This window comes from Grampus griseus (assembly GCF_964374135.1).
Source record: "Grampus griseus genome assembly, chromosome: 8".
Classification (NCBI taxonomy): Eukaryota; Metazoa; Chordata; class Mammalia; order Artiodactyla; family Delphinidae; genus Grampus; species Grampus griseus.
The window spans coordinates 99,241,859-99,259,533 of NC_139002.1; the positions used below are offsets into that span (position 1 = coordinate 99,241,859).

General features: G+C 38.2%; 1 protein-coding gene across 2 annotated transcripts in view; it reads left to right on the forward strand.

Moving 5' to 3' along the window:
• The first annotated feature begins 2,564 nt into the window (after positions 1-2,564).
• The window catches only part of ZFP91 (ZFP91 zinc finger protein, atypical E3 ubiquitin ligase), a 29,128-nt gene continuing 14,017 nt past the window's right edge, over positions 2,565-17,675 (forward strand). For both annotated transcript variants that reach the window (XM_082659491.1, XM_082659492.1), the window contains exons 1-2: positions 2,565-3,037; positions 8,046-8,074. In XM_082659491.1, the coding sequence (XP_082515617.1) occupies positions 2,694-3,037; positions 8,046-8,074 (373 nt within the window). In that variant the 5' untranslated portion in view covers positions 2,565-2,693. The remainder of the gene's footprint in view (positions 3,038-8,045; positions 8,075-17,675) is intronic.

Genomic DNA, 17,675 nt, shown 5'->3' on the forward strand with positions numbered 1-17,675 from the left:
GGATTCTCAGGACCAGGTTCACATTTGGATTCTCAGGGCCAAGTTTATTTCAGTGGTTCAAAATGCAAACAACTATAGGGGTCATGAAGAATGAAACTGGAAGATTTAAGACACCAGGTTCTAAGCTGCAGACATTCTCGATTAAGCACAATTCCTGCCTAGTTATATTGTCTTAGTTTCTCTAAAAAGTGACACTGAGGTTAACTTTCACTTTTTTTTTTTAACCACTGTGATTTTATTCACCTTGAATAAAACAAAACAATTACAAAAGGCCTACTATGAGAAGGCAGTACATAAAGAACTAAAATTACGGTCCTGTGAAATAGATATTATCCCCATTTTTACCAGTGGTTAAATAGATACAAAGAATAGAAACTTGCTAAAGATAATATAATTAGTAGGTGGCTTTGTTACTTACTATAACAGATTTAACTTCAAAGCCTGTAATCTTTCCTCTAAAACACAGTGGTCTTTTTAAGGTTAATCTAAAGGAATCATTCATTCTCCATTCCATTGTGACTCTAAGACTTTAAAAAAATGTTTTTAATGTAAAGGAGATCCCATCTCTGCATTACTTTGAGCAGCCATTGGATGTCAGTGCCATTCTAAAAGTCTGCTCACTGCAAACATAGGTTTGAAAAATTCCCATCCACACTATGCTCAACAGTTTTGACAACTGAAATGCCGTTACCCGCATGAAAGTGCAAAACACTCAACAGAGAATACGAACATTTGCCCAATCTGAAGTGGTAACTGAGCCAAAATCCTGGAAGGAAAAATGCTCTTCAGCATTTGTCTTGCAGATATTGGACTCCATCTGCAGTTTAACTAAATGATTAATGTGAAATTTAGAACTGGATTCCGAGATCTTGTTTCCATTCACTTACGTTGGAGATTTTTAACCCCGGATGCTTTAGTTTCCAGGGGTAAGAACTGTTCCTGCAAATCGCTCCTCGATTATAATGGATGAAAGGAAAAAAGGAAGCAACGCAAAAAGCTCACAGCCATCACCAAATGCAACTTGGAGACAAGCAAACGGAAACTCCCGTTTGATGCGTTAGGGCAATTTAGTTTCACATGCTAGCGGAGAGAAAAGTAATTTCTGACAAAGCTGCTATTCTGACCATGCTTCCTGTGCAGCAGAAACATTTAAAAACCGCAGAAGCAGATGGTTTCAGGGTGGGGAGTGTGAGGGAGGCCTTCAGTTTTCCGGGTAGGTCACGCTAACAACCCTTCACCTCCCTTCCTTCCAGCCCAGGGACCACAGCCAAGTTAAGCAGCCGATACCAGTTCCTCGGCCCCGACAACATCTAGTAAAAAAGCAATTCTACAATTACTTCTACAAACTTTTATTAAGTATCAAATGAGTGGTAGGAATTGTGCTAGCCCCCCTAGGATCCAACGGAACCAGATTCAATCCCTGACCTCCAGACGCTCACAGGTTAGTGGGTCAGACACAAAAGACGAATATTGCAGATATAAACGCTAAGCGGTCCCAGATGAGGTGCCACCTAACCAGACAAAGATGAGGGCTATTACGTGTCCACCCTACAAATGGTTCGCCAACACCAAGTACGAAACTACGGAAAACCCTGCCAGGCAAACCCCACCAGCCACTGGGCCCACAATTGTGGTCAGATCTACGCAGGCGTTGAGGCCTAACCCGGAAACACTGCCTCCCCGGAAGAGTAAATTCGAAAAGAGTAAACTACCTTTCCCATCGCGCATCAGTCAAACACTCCCAGCATCCTCTCCGCCTCTGGCTCCGTATCTTTTTTCCTAAGGCGTAGAATAAGTTGAACTTCATTTCCCAGGATGCCCCTGGGCAAGTTAACCATGCTCATGCGCCAAAAGGCGGGTCCTCCTTGCCCTCACGACCCCGCCTCTGTCCTACCGCCGCCATTTTTTCAGAGACTTTCATCCGGCAGCCGACGGGGCTTTTTTTCTTAAAGGAGAAGCGACAGCTCAAAAAAATTTCCCCCTTCTCCCCGCAAGACCTGGCGGCGCTGGGGACAGAAAGGCTACAGACAGGAAAGTGGGATCGGGGTGGGGGCAGAAGAACGCCGAGGCTACTTCCGCGGCTTAAGGAAGAAGGATAGAAAGAGCCCTTGGGGCATTAGCGGTTCCTTAGGGAGGCAGGTGCGCGCGCAGCCATTCCAGGGTGCGCGCGAGGCGGGGAAAGAGGTGCGTTTTTTTCCCACCAACCTCCTCGCGAGACCTGCCCCTCCCACTGCCCTTAGCGCGCATTGAGCTCCGGAGGTGGGGGAGAAAGGTCATTTTGGCATTGTCGCGAGACACAGCCGTTTAACGGTGAGAACGGGTGCGCGGGGAAGAAAACCTCGCGCGCTCCCTTGGAGCCGTTTCCTGATTGGTTGAAGGGAGGGGTGGGGGAGGGAACCGGTACACCGCTGCGTGAGAGACCTTGGGGGGCGGGGCGAAGAAGCCGTTCCTCCTCTCCGATTGGTCCGCTGCGCGTCTGTGGCGGGCGCGCGCGCGCCGCCTGCGGTAGAAGGCCTTGAGTGGCAGGGGGTGGGGGGGGCGCCCTCGGAGCCGGGCGGAGGGGAGGGGGGGAACGAGGAGCGCCGAGTGAGAGTGAGCCGGTCGCTCCGGGGGGCGGGGGGAGCAGCGCCGCGGCCGCCGCCGCCTCCGCCTCCACCGCCTGGGACTAGGGGGTGGGGGGCGGACGAGTCCCGATGCCGGGGGAGACGGAAGAGCCGAGACCCCCGGAGCAGCAGGACCAGGAAGGGGGAGAGGCGGCGGCGGCCAAGGCGGCTCCGGAGGAGCCCCAGCAACAGCCCCCTGAAGCGGCGGCGGCGGCCCCTGGGGGGACCACTAGCAGCCGCGTGCTGAGGGGAGGTCGGGACCGGGGCCGGGCCGCTGCGGCCGCCGCCGCCGCTGTGTCCCGCCGGAGGAAGGCCGAGTATCCCCGCCGGCGGAGGAGCAGCCCCAGCGCCAGGCCTCCCGACGCCCCAGGGCAGCAGTCCCAGGCCGCGAAGCCCCCGTCTCCAGCTCAGGGCAAGAAGAGTCCGCGACTCCTGTGAGTAACGCAGTCTTTCAGGCGGTGGGAAAGACCCCCCTCTACCCGCACGCAACCCTCTCGGCTCCCGTAGCGATCACTCCACGTGACATACTGCTTGCTCTGCCCCCTGCCGGCTCGCATGGCAGATGTCACGCCGCTTCCCTAGCGGTCTTATCACTTCTCTCTGGCTTCCTCCGCCCCCCTTGCCTGTCTGTCCGGCCACTTCCCCACTCCCTGAAGGCGTCCTTTGTAGGATACACCACTTCTGCTCCTTAGTGACCCACCTCTTCCCTGCCGCCTCAGGCTTCTCCCGCACTCTGGCATCTGCGCTCCCTTTGTCAGCCTATCCCTTTCCCGCTTAGGGCGGCTCTCCAGTATTACATCACATCCCCATTAGGAAATCTACAGCATGAGCTTAGATCTTAGCCTTCAAAATTGTGTCGTTACCCTCACCCCCCCCCCCCGTCCCATTAATTAGCTCAAGAGCCAGTTGTACTAGTATCGTTATGTAGCTTTTTTCACTCTACTGAATTTTCACATCACTTTTCACTCGTTTTAAAAACCTGGGACTTAGTAGTCGGGTAAAACGTGGCTTGCCATTTTTAAGTATAGAGTCTTTCATGTAACAAGATGAGTGGCGTTTTCTTTCATTTTTTTTGACAAGTAGCTTATGTGTTTGTTTTTGCATATGTTTTAATGTAGGAACTTCGTCCTTAAAAATTAGAATAATCTGAAAGTAATTTCTTTATTACCTAGAGATCATAGAGAAACTAAGATGATCAGAAATATAAATGTTTTAAATTGTTTATTAAAATGTTTCTATGCTGAAAATACTGAGGCACACGTGTTTGTAAATTCTAGAAATCAATCACATTAGCCATTGAATTCGTTACTGAAGGCATTTGTGTCTTTTGACTTTCAAGTGAAAAAAATTAGTAAAAGCAGGGAAAGTTGAAGGTGGGGGGAGAAATCAGTTTTAAATGCCCCCCCACCTCCACCACCACCCTACCTCCCCAGCAGAGAGCATGGCAATATTTTGCTTGTACAGACCCGATAGATTTAGAACACTCCTGTTACGAAATTAAGAGTGAAGTCTGTGACCTTGGCATGCTTGTCTTAGAAGACTCTCAGAAAGAGAAATAAAATTCAAAGGTTTATTGTGTATTATATGTGCTTTCAAATTATTAGATGTTATTTAAATTAACATAATTTAGAGAGTTGTGTAAACTAAATTTCTGTGGACAACAAAAATATGTACTTACAAATGGTTCAGCTGCAATTAGGATTCTAATTGCTGTAAATTAATTTCGTGGTCACAGAAAATTTAAGCTTCTGTATCCTCATAAATTTGAAGAGATATATCATTAGCCTTATTTGGATATAAATTCCTTGGACAAATTAAACTGCTCGTGCCTCAACTTTATTATCTATAGGCGATAACGTTAATCTCTATGAGCTGCGTTTGTGAGACTTAAGTACACCCTGTGAAACACTTAACACAAAGCATGATATGTAGGAAATATTTACTAAAAGTTACTGTTTTGAGCAGTGATGTCTTTGGTAAAGGTAAAACTAGTGTGTAGTGGTCTTTTTCATGTAAATTCTGTGAAATTGGATTTTTAATTCTTTTTCTGTTACCATACACAGGAAGGTTAATATCTTAATATATTTTTTTAATTCCCTTTTATCTTCATCTACCCATACCTATATCTCCTTGCCACGTTTCCCTCCTACTGATCCACCAGCTTTACTTATAGAAATGATCTCTTAAGATTATACATAGAGTGGTAGTTTTACCGGCTGTCATGGTTTATTACGTTCCCTAACTCTTGGCAAAAAAGTACTAATGAGTCTTTTTTTATTTCCACATTATAAATGTTACTGTAGTTGAACTTGGATGAAGATGACTTAATTAAACCCCTTCAGTTTTTTTTCCTCACAATATTCCTTGTGGGGAGGGAAGAATAGTCTTAATTCTTAAAGTCCCTTTCTCTGTCATCCAATATCATAAAAGAGAGTAGTGTTCTTTTACCTTCACTTAGCCTCAGAACTCTCTCTTAATTATATATATATATATATATATAAAATCCAGCTTTGATTGGATTGTTACAATACATTTTCATTGTAATAATTTTTTTGTTACACATTTTCAATTTACTGCATGCCCTGGAAATCAAAGAACTAAAGCATTTCAGCTCCAACCTTGATTGAGCAGTAACTGGTCCTGGTACTGTGTTGACCCAGGGTTTATAAAGGGAAATGAGACATGGTCTTTATCCTCAAGGACTTTGCAGTAAAGGAGGAAGATGCATTGATTAGTGGAGATTTGTCAAATGTGTACATGGTTTACAGGTTTTCAGAATGATAAAATAAATTTTGAAACTAATTAAGTGAGAAACAGTCCTTTAAGACATTTCAGTTTACTGAACCCTGGTCTAGTGCCTTCTCACCTTGATTCAGCCCTACTTTCCAAATAACATTTCCCCCAATAAATTCCCAGTCATCAGCTGTTAAACCTACATTTGTTTCTCTTGATAGAAGAGACAGCAGAGTGTACAGTAGCTTAATAATGTCAGTAAATACAGAGACTTGGATTGATTGTAACCTCTTTTCCTCTTACAAGGCAAAATAACAGAGGAAAAAACATTGCTTTCTACTGCTTACTAAGTGACCTTGGGCAAGTCACTTAATCTCCTTAAATATGCTTCATCTTTAGTTGATAATTTATGATTTGTGAAATGAGCTTTATAGTTAGATGATAATTATCATTTTTAGAAACTTTCCTAAGCTTATAACAACTTTTCTATTTGCATTGAAATGTTCAGAAATTAATGAAAAGAGTAGGAACTCTTTGTGAAGGGAAATAAAGAATTTTTCAGTGAATGTGCTCAAGATAAAGGCATGAAGTTAAATCTATAATCATTATAAATTAAAACTTAAAGGCTAATATTAAGGAAAGATAAACCAAATTTGGAGAAAGATTATATATCAGTACTAAGAATTAGGCTTTTCATTTGCTGTATTTTAACCAATAAACTCTGGAGTTAACATTCTTATGTTTCAAATGCAGATGTTTATATACTCATCTAACTTAAAAATGTATATGTGTTTCAAATACAGATGTTTATATACTCATCTAACTTAAAAATGTATATGTGTGTGTGTATATGTATATGGGAATTTATATATATACACACACACCCACACACTCCAGCTTATTTCTGATTCATAAGTTAAAACATTCTTGCTTTCTGCTAATATGGAAACAATATATTGTTAAAATAAGACTACTTTAAATGTAAAAGGCTTATTTTCTTTCTCCCATGTGATAATAAGTCCTTTAGTTATCTGATGCATTTCAGAATTTAACACTTAAATACTTTTTTTTTTTAATTTCTCATTTAGCTGTTGAGGAAAGGTGTTCTTTCCTCACCACAGGGAATACAGGCTAAAACTGAATATTACTAGAGGTAAACCTACAGGCTCAGATGGGTTACAAATGAAGGAAACAAATACTGCTCTGTTTTCTGGTATATGGAGTTCCATTTTGGGTTTATTTTCTTGCTGAAAGTAAAATGATAGTAAACCTTAGCATGATACTTTCTTGCTGCTTTTGTAAGGAAAAGGCAATGGTCATAATAGTGAGAATGAAGAGGCAGTAACATTCTGAATTGGAAAAACTTTTCTTGACTCTTTGGAGAAGGCTTCAATTGTATTTAAGCCTGAAATCCTGAGTTTTCCTCTTAACAGTGATCAGTGTGGTAAAAGAAACATTGAACCATTCCAGAAGGTTTTCAGAAAGTTAATTGTATAGTGTTTCAAGATCTAACAATTGTTTCTGTACTTTTCATTTAGAGTTAACATGGTTAGCAGTATTCTTGTGTTAGTTGTTAATTGGGACATTAATAACATAATTTAAAGTTATACCAAGCTTTATTTAAAAAATGGGATGAGAAAATGATATCTAGTCTTTCTAAAGAGAACAGAATATTTATATTATGCGGTGGCTTCTGTATTTGTTTAGATATTCTTTTGTAACATAAGAGTCTTCATTTGTGTTAGGTTTGCTTTCAGAGAAAAAGAGAAAACTGTACTGCTCAGAGATGCTGTGTGGCATCTTTATGGTAAAGATCCAAGACATGTCAACTTTGAATGTGGGTAATGGCTGTGAGGGGATTCATTATACCTTACTCGACAGTTATGTGTGATAGAAATTTTCCTGAATTAAAAACATGGGGATGACTTTTTTTTAGCCAGTATTTTATTACACATTAGCCTCTTTACTGTTCCTCTCCAATTTGTAAAGTGCAAGTTACATTTATTTCTGAGGTCCAGTCTGTTGCCTTTTTAGAAATAGATTTTGACTTGGGTTTAACAAATGAATAATTTTAGGGTTTTCTTTTAGGTTCATTAAATTTTTATTATGAAAATTGTCAAATAAACACAAAGTAGAGAAATAGTATATTGAAACCCCAGTATTTATCACCTAAATTTAACAATTGAGATTTTGCCATGCTTGCTACCTTTATCCCCCTTCCCCCTCGTTTTCTTTCGGTAGAAGTGTTTTAGAGGAAATCTCAAACATTATTTCATTTCACCCCAAGTTACTGCATTTGTGTAGAACAAGGACATTTTTCTCTTATGACCATTTAATACAACAAAATTAGCAATATTTTCTTTGTATTAATATCTTTTTACAGTTAAAAACAACTTTTGAATGATACTCTAGCTGTGTGCTGTCAAATATGATAGCTACATGTGGCTATTTAAATTTACGTTAATCAGAACTGAAAATTCAGTTCCTCAGTTACATAGCTGTTTTAGGCACTCAGTAGCCACATGGCAACTACCGTATTGGACAGTGCAGATGTAGAATATTTTCATCACTCCAGAAAGTTCTGTTGGACAGTACTACTCTAGATGTTTTCTGCATCACTCTGGAGATGAACCTGAAAGAGGTAAATATTTGTGTTTTAAGAAAGTGTGCAAGATTATTCATTTAATATTTGATTCTCTTTTCTTTCAGATGCACAGAAAAAGTATCATCTGACAAAGGTAAGACTGAGTCATTCTTACCTCATGTACATTATATGACTGCTTTATAATCTGATAGAAATTAGAATGAGCTTCAGCCTAATAATTCAAATTGTTCCTATTTAAAAGTGACTTTTATTTAGTAAAGAATTACTGGAGTAGATAGAACCTATTTAAATTAGCAGCAGGTTTGGGCAAGTGGAACATTTTGGCATTATTTAGAAACCTAATAATGGGAAATCAGATTATTTGATGTCACTTTATTGCAATTTTTAAAACTATTTGGTTTTTCAGTAAAGTAACAGAGAGGAATGATATAGACAGCATATATCGACAGAGTATATGTAGACTATATATACAGAGTATAGAGAGTAGAGTATAGACAAACTCTTGATGCTTGTAGAGACTCATGTTATAAATGCAGTTTGAAGAATGTGGAGAGAAGAGTTTTCTAAGATTTTAGCCTGGTGAATAATTAAATCGGGTCATTAGGTCTTTCAAAAAGCAAACCAAATACATGTATTAAATGTACTCTTCTGCTTATCTGGATTATGAAGGGAAGCTGATGTTCACTTTATCCTTTTAAATGCTTTTTTAAAAAGACTATTCTGGCTTTGCAGATGGGGTTATTAAAATTGCCCCTGTCATGTTGGGCCAGTTGCTCATTTATTAAATTTTTTTCCCCTAGTTATTGGCTGTGTTCCTTGATGCTGCATTCAGATACACAGCGTCCTTCTTAAAACTGGAACAGAGATACTTTTAAGCATATTTCATTTACAGTGTCTGGTCTTGGTCCAGTCCTAAAGGATTGATCAGTTAATTCATTATGTATATATATAACATAAATACTTACTTTTCTTATGTAGACTTTTCTTTTACAAAGAATGCTTTGCAAATGTGTATAAGGCAAGTGTAAAACCTGAATTGATGCCATTGAGAAGAGTGACAGTGTGGTTAGGAACCAGTAACTTGAATTGGTGGCTGCTTTGTAAATAATTAGACGTCAGTGACCAGGTTTCTTTTTTCTCTGAATTTTAGAATCTAAGGCTAATATTTCATAGTATACCAGGCGTAAGTATTTTGTACTAGGCAAGTTTTTTGTGTAGAAAGTTTTGCATGACTATTTTGTTTAGCAAGTTTTGGATTTTGTTGCTGTTGATACTTAGAAATTAGAATATGTCTGCTAAGAATGGAAAGTCTTGTGTTCCTTACTCAGAGATCATTTTAGAAATTTTAGGATGAGGGGGAAATGTAGACAGGTGGCAGTCAGGTACCAGAGCAGTTTCTATTAAGACAAAAAGCAAAAACCGCAACCTGCCTTTATCAGAGCTAAAAGTACCTCCTGTGTCTAAAGACTACGTCTAAAGAAATTATTTTGGGTTGTCTTGAGGCGAGGTCACAGAATACGGTGGAAATTTTGAACCCTGCTGGAGATAAATTAATCACTGTTTGTGTCAGTTTCTTAAACCAGAGGTTGGCATGTTATGTACAGATTTGCAGTTGAGGAGAGATTAAAACTGCATTGTGGTTAATTCAGTCTAAATCAATCCCACTTTAATCCGCTAGTTAAATACTCTGGATCTAGAGTTAGAGCTCAGGGTTTGAATTCAAGTTCTTCCTTTTATTGCAAATAATCCAATACACTGAATCCAGTAAGGACTCAATAAAAGGTAGCTGTTGTTAAGTTTGTAAAATTTCCAAGAAATACTCTCCAACCCCCATCTCAGTCTCTGCATTAGTTTACTTGTACAGTAGCTGTTCAACTCTATGAACAGTATATATAGGTACAGAAGTATATCTTATCTTATACAACTAGATAGTGAATAAAGAAATGGAGGCTGGTTTTCTAAAGGTACAGCTATCTTTTTGTTTTCTTACATTGAAAAGATGTTTTCAGGATTGTTTTTACTCTTATTTACTCCAAACAACTTGAAATTTTGTGCTGCCCTTCAACTAAAGATAAGAACTTTGGACGTGTTAGAATAAATGACTTGGCACACACAAAAAGACAGCTTGCCGTTGTTTCTAAATTATTAAATTGCAAAATGCCATGTTCATTTTTCAAGCTGAAATAATAGTAAAGAAACATATTAGTGTAGGTCCCTGTTCCTACTACATTTCTTTAACCCTGATGGGTATATGTAAAAGAATGGAAAGTTGCTTTGCGAATAGTGTTTATTAATTCATTCAACAAGTGATCGCTTAAAACATGAAAGCTTGGTTTACCACTGCCAGAGATTATCACCATCATTGTGGAGCTTCCAAGAATGTTAGCAGAAATTCTGAGGGATGGGGCCTGGCTAATGCCTTTTTAACTTGGCTTTATGTTTTCATTCCGGTCTTTGTTTTGAACCAATGTTATACTTAAGGTAATGAAGTAAAGGAATGGTTTGACTAAATGTAATTATTAATAATCCCAGCATTACTTTGTCTGCTAATTTTAATTTCTTTCACTTTTCAAACCTCCAACCAGAACTGCCCAAGATAAATCGTAAAAAAGGAGACAGTAGTATCTTAATCTTTATTAAATGTTTCAAGAGTTTCATGGGATAATAACAAATATTACAGAGTCAAATAAATGTGGGCAGTGTTTGAGTCATCAAAGTTATTTATTGCAGGACTTCTCAGAGACTTTGATTTCGGGTACTATGCAATGTAAATACCAAAATATGCAGAATTACCTATAAGACACCCCCTCCTTTTTTTCTTTTTTTTCCTCCATTTAAAGAATAGCTCATGAAATTAGAGCTTATGGGAAACAGTTTGGAATCCTGGGTGCTTGAAAATTTGATTGTATAAAAGTTTGGGTCTCATCTTTTATTCAAAATCATTTTACTGTTTTTAGTTACTCTTCCTGTTACGGAGTAGTGATGTTTGGAAAAGATTGCCTAGACAGAATCACCAAATGAGTTCATAACAGATCTATGAAGTTACTTAGATTGTTTAAAGTTTTGACTATTTGCCTTATCTAGTTAATAACTTTCATAGCTTTAATTTCATCAGAGTGTTTCTGTTTTCCTGAGTTGGAATACCTTTGATTATTTTTTATCCTCTCATTTCCAGTATTTTTAAACAATATTTGTGTCATCCTTTAATATATAGAACAGGAATTCCCACCTTTTTTTCCCACTCTAACGAGAAAAATCTAACTTAATTTTTACCATTTGAGTTTCTGTGCAAAGGATGTACAGAACATTGTCTTCACAATTCTTCCTTGAAACATTAAAAGGACTCGCTTTCCCTGACTTCTTTTAATATTGCTGAGATTGGCTAATATTTCAAAATGGGCTTTACTAATTATTTATGGAAAACAAAGTAGAGATAATTATCGAAATACACAGAGTAGTACGATCTGGTTTCCGAAACTCAAGTTCTGACTGTTATAATGCTTACGTCTCAAGAGGCTGACAGTAGTTTAGATAGGCATTTTATCTATCCTATTTCCTTCCTAGCCCTTCATCTTAAGGTAACAGGAACCATATTATTTCTCTCAGTATGAGAATGATCAGCTCAACATCTTGTTCCATGTTGGCAATGCCCCATAACCTTTAAACCATTTTTCTAATTCAAACATCCAGACCTCCTGTGGTTCTTCCTGAAGTGCAGACATACCTCATTTATGGTTAGTGTGGATTGTGACATAGGCTTAGAAAGCCTTGATTATCAGCTCCTTTCAGTTATGGGATGTTTCATCACTCAGGTAAATGAGTCTTTCTGTCCCTTACATATAAAAAAAATAACTTTATAATGATTTGCTGATTATGATTCAGCATATCCGAACCATCTCAACACAGTTTATTCTGTTATATATAATAGTGATTTTATATTGAGATTCCTTTCCCTGCCAGAACCAATTGAGAGTTGCAACAGAATGCCCTGGTAGAAGAAAACTGAAGCAGAAGAAGCCTAAGGTCCTGAGTGGGCAAGCCGACACTCAGCATATAAGAATCTGAAACCCCTGAAGAGACACCCGTCTCTACGTGCAAGCATAACATTATCCTCAGACTGAGATCATGGGTGGATGAGAACCTCTGACAAAAAGAAGTTCTCTGATTTAATGACCCCTGACCTTCTAAGTCCAAGAAGGATCAAGCTCCTCTGAATTAAAACTAGCCAGGTTGATCTAACTACATCCAGGCAGATACCCCTTTAGCTTCAGTGCAGTTAATTCCCTTAGAGGTAACTGAGGTTGTCTTTTGCCTGCCTGCTTCCTTGCGTGTGGCTTACTTCTTTGATCCTGAACTCCCAACTTACATCCTACCTTCTTATTGACTGATTCTGTAACTTTACCTCTTTGAAAATTTCTAAACCCCATTTTCTTTACTGTGACTCTCTAAACTCTTATGCATTGTTGTATAACAAACCATTCAAAAACTTAGTGGTTTAAGATACAAAAATTTGTTATTTCTCAGTTGTTCCTCTCCTCAGTGGCCTTTCAGTTCACATTTTCATGTCATGGTAGGCTCAGGTCAATGGTCCAAAAGCTGCAAGGCCTCTTGAAGTCACCCCACAGGATATAAGATCAACATACAAAAATCAGTTGTATTTCTGTGTATTAGCAGCAAAACATTGAAATTATAAAATTTTTAAAATATCTTTTACAATAGTATCAAAAATACAAAACACTTAGGGATAAATCTGATAAAAGATGTGAAGTATGCCTGTACACTGAAAAGTATAAAACATTGCTGAGTGAAATTAAAAACCTAAATAAATGGAGTGATGTGCCTTGTTCATGAATTTGAAGATTCAATATTGTTAAGATGTTATTTCTCCTCATATCGATCTATAAATGCAGTATAATCCAAGTCAAAATCCCAACAGGTTTGGGCTTCCCTGGTGGCGCAGTGGTTGGGGGTCCGCCTGCCGATGCAGGGGACGCGGGTTCGTGCCCTGGTCCAGGAGGGTCCCGCATGCCGCGGAGCGGCTGGGCCTGTGAGCGGTGGCCGACGAGCCTGCGCGTCTGGAGCCTGTGCTCCGCGATGAGGGAGGCCGCGACAGTGAGAGGCCCATGTACCGCCAAAAAAAAAAAAACAAAAACAAAATCCCAACAGGTTTTTTTGTGAAGAATTTTGACCTTGAAAACTTCTTGAAAGGGTATTGGGGACCCAAAGGAGGTTGCAAACTACAGTTTCAAAACCATTAGCTTACCCTCTTTTTAATAGTGGATTTGATTCTTTAAGGAGAGAGGAAGAGATGAATTAGATACTTGGTGGGCATCCAACCATGATGACTACATATGTATGTTCTGTGTTTATTTAACTATTACTTGATTGAAGGACATTTGATATTTCTCAGGTGTCCCCCCAATTACAGGTGATTTTATTTACTGATTGATTGGCTGCTCAAGACATACCATACGTATACAAAGGTACACTTACTGGAAGTGTACTGCTTCATGAATATTCACAAGGCAAGTCCAGTCATGTAACCATTACCCAGCTCAAGAAACAGAACATGATCAACCACTCCTATGTATAACCACCATTCTGACTTTGAACAGCACAAACTAGTTGTGCAGGTTTTTGAATTTTATATAAATGGAATAATACATTATGTTCTCTTTTTGTAGGGCCTCTTTTGCTCACTGTATGTGACATTCCTCTATGTTGTATTTGTTATAGATTGTTTATTTTCATTGCTACGTAGTGTTCCATTGTGGGGGAATGTATCACAATTTATCCATTTTACTACTGATGGGCATTTGGGTAGTTTTCAGTTACTGGCCTTTATGACTAGTGCTGCAGTGCATATTTTATTAATATTTATTGAGACATAATTTACACACCTTAAAATTCACACGTTTTTAAGTGTGTAATTCAGTCTATATAGATTTGCCTTTTCTGACATTCTTATATATAAACTTGTACATACAATATGTGAGGTTTGTTTTGAGTCTGGCTTCTTTCACTTAGCATAAGATTTTTGAGGTTAATCCATGTTGTAGCATGTATAAATATTTTCATTCCTTTGCATGGAAATACTCCATTTGATCTATCTGTTCATCAGTTGATCCACTTTTTAGCTAGCTACTGTGAGTAGTGATACTGTGAATGTTCTAAACATGCAGTTTTAGATTAAGAATTCACTTCCTTGAAGTAATTCTTCTTGTGGTCTTTTAGGTCAGTATCTTACATAAATGAGCTTCTCTTTTGGCTCTGAACCTAAGGCTGGGTGGAAATGAACCAAATCTGAATTAAGCTCTTGGACTGGCATGTTCCCATTCCTCTTTTAATGATTAGATGTGGTATAGTAGAAAGAATATAGACTTTGGACGTAGATATACCTGAGTTCAAATCTCAGCTCCACGATTTAATATGTGAGCTTGGGAAAGTCAGTTACTTGCTTTCCTCATCTATAAAAATAATAATTACTTGGCAGGATTATGAGGACTAAGTTTAGAAAAAGGGAAAAAATATTAGGCACTTAACAAGTATTTAAGGTTTGTTAGTTTCCCAAAAGAAACGTAAATATTTAAATAGAGATGAGACTTTTACTCTGGTTTCTTCCAGCCTATCAACCAACTATTCCCTGTTTACCCCAAATCAATGTTAGCTCTATAATCTTGGGTAAGTCATTTAATTTCTCTAAGCCTCAGTTAGGAAAATGAGGCAATCTGAAGGAGGACCAGGTCATGTTACGATAAACCTTAAGACTTGAAGTATTTTGTCATGATGAAAATGGCTGTCACCTTTTGGAATTTGATGTTAGGTTGTTTTGAAAGGATTATTGGTTGCTCTAGGATTGAGAAAATTTACTTTATGTTTCATCTTTTGGTACCTAGAAGAATTGGGAGAAACATTCCTGCCAGTAGTACCAGTATCTTTTTATCTCAATTCATAGCATCAGCCACTCTTGATTTGTCCCTTCTTTCTCTTTCCAGAACGTGGTTGTATTCACTGTGCCTGCAGTGGCTTGCCTGGTGTCTTCCTTCACCTGGGCTACTGTGGCTCTTTTCTCTTCTTATCACTTATGTATCAAGGAGCCTCTTCAAAGTCACCTACTGTTGTGAGAAACGACTACAAATTGTTTTTGAAGCATCACACAGACAGAACTTGGTTCTTTTCTATCTTGTCATGATTATCCTAATGTGTGGGTTATCCTCTGTTGTCAGTTTCTACTCTGAGAACCTGGAGTGCTCCTTTTTTTCCCTTTGTATTTTCTTTTTAAGGTGAAATCCATGTAACAAAATTAACCATTTTAAAGCATAGAATTCAGTGACATTTAGTACATTTATAGTATTGTGCCACCATCACCTCTGTCCCCACCAAAGAAGACCCTATACCCATTAAAGGTAGTCATTTCCCACCCCACCCCCATTTCTAGCTTCTAACGAACATTAATTTGCTTTTACCTTAGTTACCTTAAAACATTACTCTGAATTTACCTCTATTCTGAATATTTCATGTACATGTAATTGTACGATATGTGATTTTTGTGTCTGATTTTTGTCCTATAGCATAATATTTTCAAGGTTCATCTGTGTTGTGGCATGTAGTAGTACCTATTGGTACTTCATTCCTTTTTTTTTATGAATTTTAAAAACAATCTGTTTTATTTTTTATTTTTGTATATTGGAGTATAGTTTATTAACAATGTTGTGTTAAATTTCAGGCATACAGCAAAGTGATTCAGTTATACATATACATGTATCTATTCTTTTTCAAATTCTTTTCCCATTTAGGTTATTACAGAATGTTGAGCAGAGTTCCCTGTGCTATACAGTAGGTCCTTGTTGGTTATCTGTTTTAAATATAGCAGTGTGTATATGTGAGTCCCAAAGGTACTGCATTCCTTTTTTTATGAGTAACATTCCATTGTGTGGATATGTTTGTTTATCCATTCATTGTTTGACAGACATCTCACTTGTTTCCACATTTGTGGATTGTACTGTTAGGAACATCCATGCACAAGTATTTGTTTGAATACCTGTTTTCACCTTTAGGGGTATACACCCAGGAGTGGAATTGCCAGGTAGTATGGTAATTCTATGTTTATTTTTTTTGAGGAACTGCCAGATATTTTCCACAGTGGCTGCACCATTTTACATTCCCACCAGCAATGTACAAGAGTTCCAATTTCTCCACATTCTCTCCTACACTTGTTATTTCTCATTTTTAAAATTATTATTGTAGCCATCCTAGTGTGTATGAAGTGGTAATCTCATTGTGGTTTTGATTTGCATTTCACTAATGACTTATATTGAGCATCTTTTTGTGTGACTTTTGGCCATTTGTGTATCTTCTTCGGAGAAATAACTGTTCAATTCCTTTGCCCATTTTTTAATTGGATGGTTTGTCTTTTGTTGTTAAATTGAGAGTTTTTTATATTCTGGATATTAGACTCTAGATATATGACCTGCAAATATTTTTTTCCATTCCGTAGATTTTCTTCATTTCTAAGAGTTACTTAGTGTTAGCTCTTACAATTAGGTCTTTGATCCATTTTGAGTTAATTTTTGTGTATAGTATAAGGTAAGGGTCCAGCTTCATTCTTTGCATGTGGATATCCATTTGTTGAAGAAGCTATTCTTTCCCCGTTAATGGTCTTGGCAACCACGTCGAAAATTATTTGACCATAGACGTATGGGTTTATATCTGGACTCTCAGTACAGTTCCATTGGTCTTTATGTCCATCCTTATGCCAGTCCCACACTGTAGTACTGATTGATTACTGTAGCTTTGTAGTAACTTTTGAGATTGGACAAAGTGAGTCCTCCAATTCACTTTTAAGATTGTTTCGGCTAGTCTAGGCGCCTTGCATTTTCCTATGAATTTTAGGATCACATTTTCAATTTCTGCGAAAAAGGAAGCTGAGATTTTGATAGGGACTATATTCAATCTGTAGATCTATTTGGGGAATATTGCCATTTCAGCAATATTTAAGTAGTTTTTTTCTTTTTGATTGAATTGTAAATGGAATAATTTTCTTAACTCCCTTTTTGGATTGCTCATTGCTGGTATAGTTAAAGTAATTTTTGTCTGTTTATCTTGTATTCTGCAACTTTGCTAAATTTGTGTATTACCTTTAATAGTTTGGGGTTTTTTTTTGCAGATTCGTTAGAAATAAGGTCATTTCATTTGCAAATAGAGGAGTTTTACTTCCTCCTCCTATATATGTGCCTTTTTTCTCTCTTGTCTAATGCTCTGACTGGAACTTCCAGTACAGTGTTAAATAGAAGTGGAGGGAAAGGGCATCCTTATTTTGTTTCTGATCTTAGGGAAAGAGTTTTCAGTCTTTTGCCAGTGAGTTTATTAGCTCTAGGGGTTTGATAAATGCCTTTTATCAGGTTGAGGAAGTTCTAGTCTATTCCTAGTTTATTGTGCATTCTTATCTTGAAAGTTTGTTGATTTTGTTAAATGCTTTTTCTGAATCAATTGAGATGATCGTGTGGGTTCTTTTTTCCTTCATTCTATTAGTGTGGTATATTACATCAGTTGATTTTTGTGTGTTGAACTGCTCTCATAATCCTGGGATGCATCCCACTTGATCATAGTTTTAATGTGCTGCATAGTCTTAATATGTGCTGGATTTGGTTTGCAGGAATACTGGTCTGTAGTTTTCTTGTGATGTCTTTGTCTGGCTTTGGTATCAGAGTTATGCTGGCCTTACAGAATGAGTT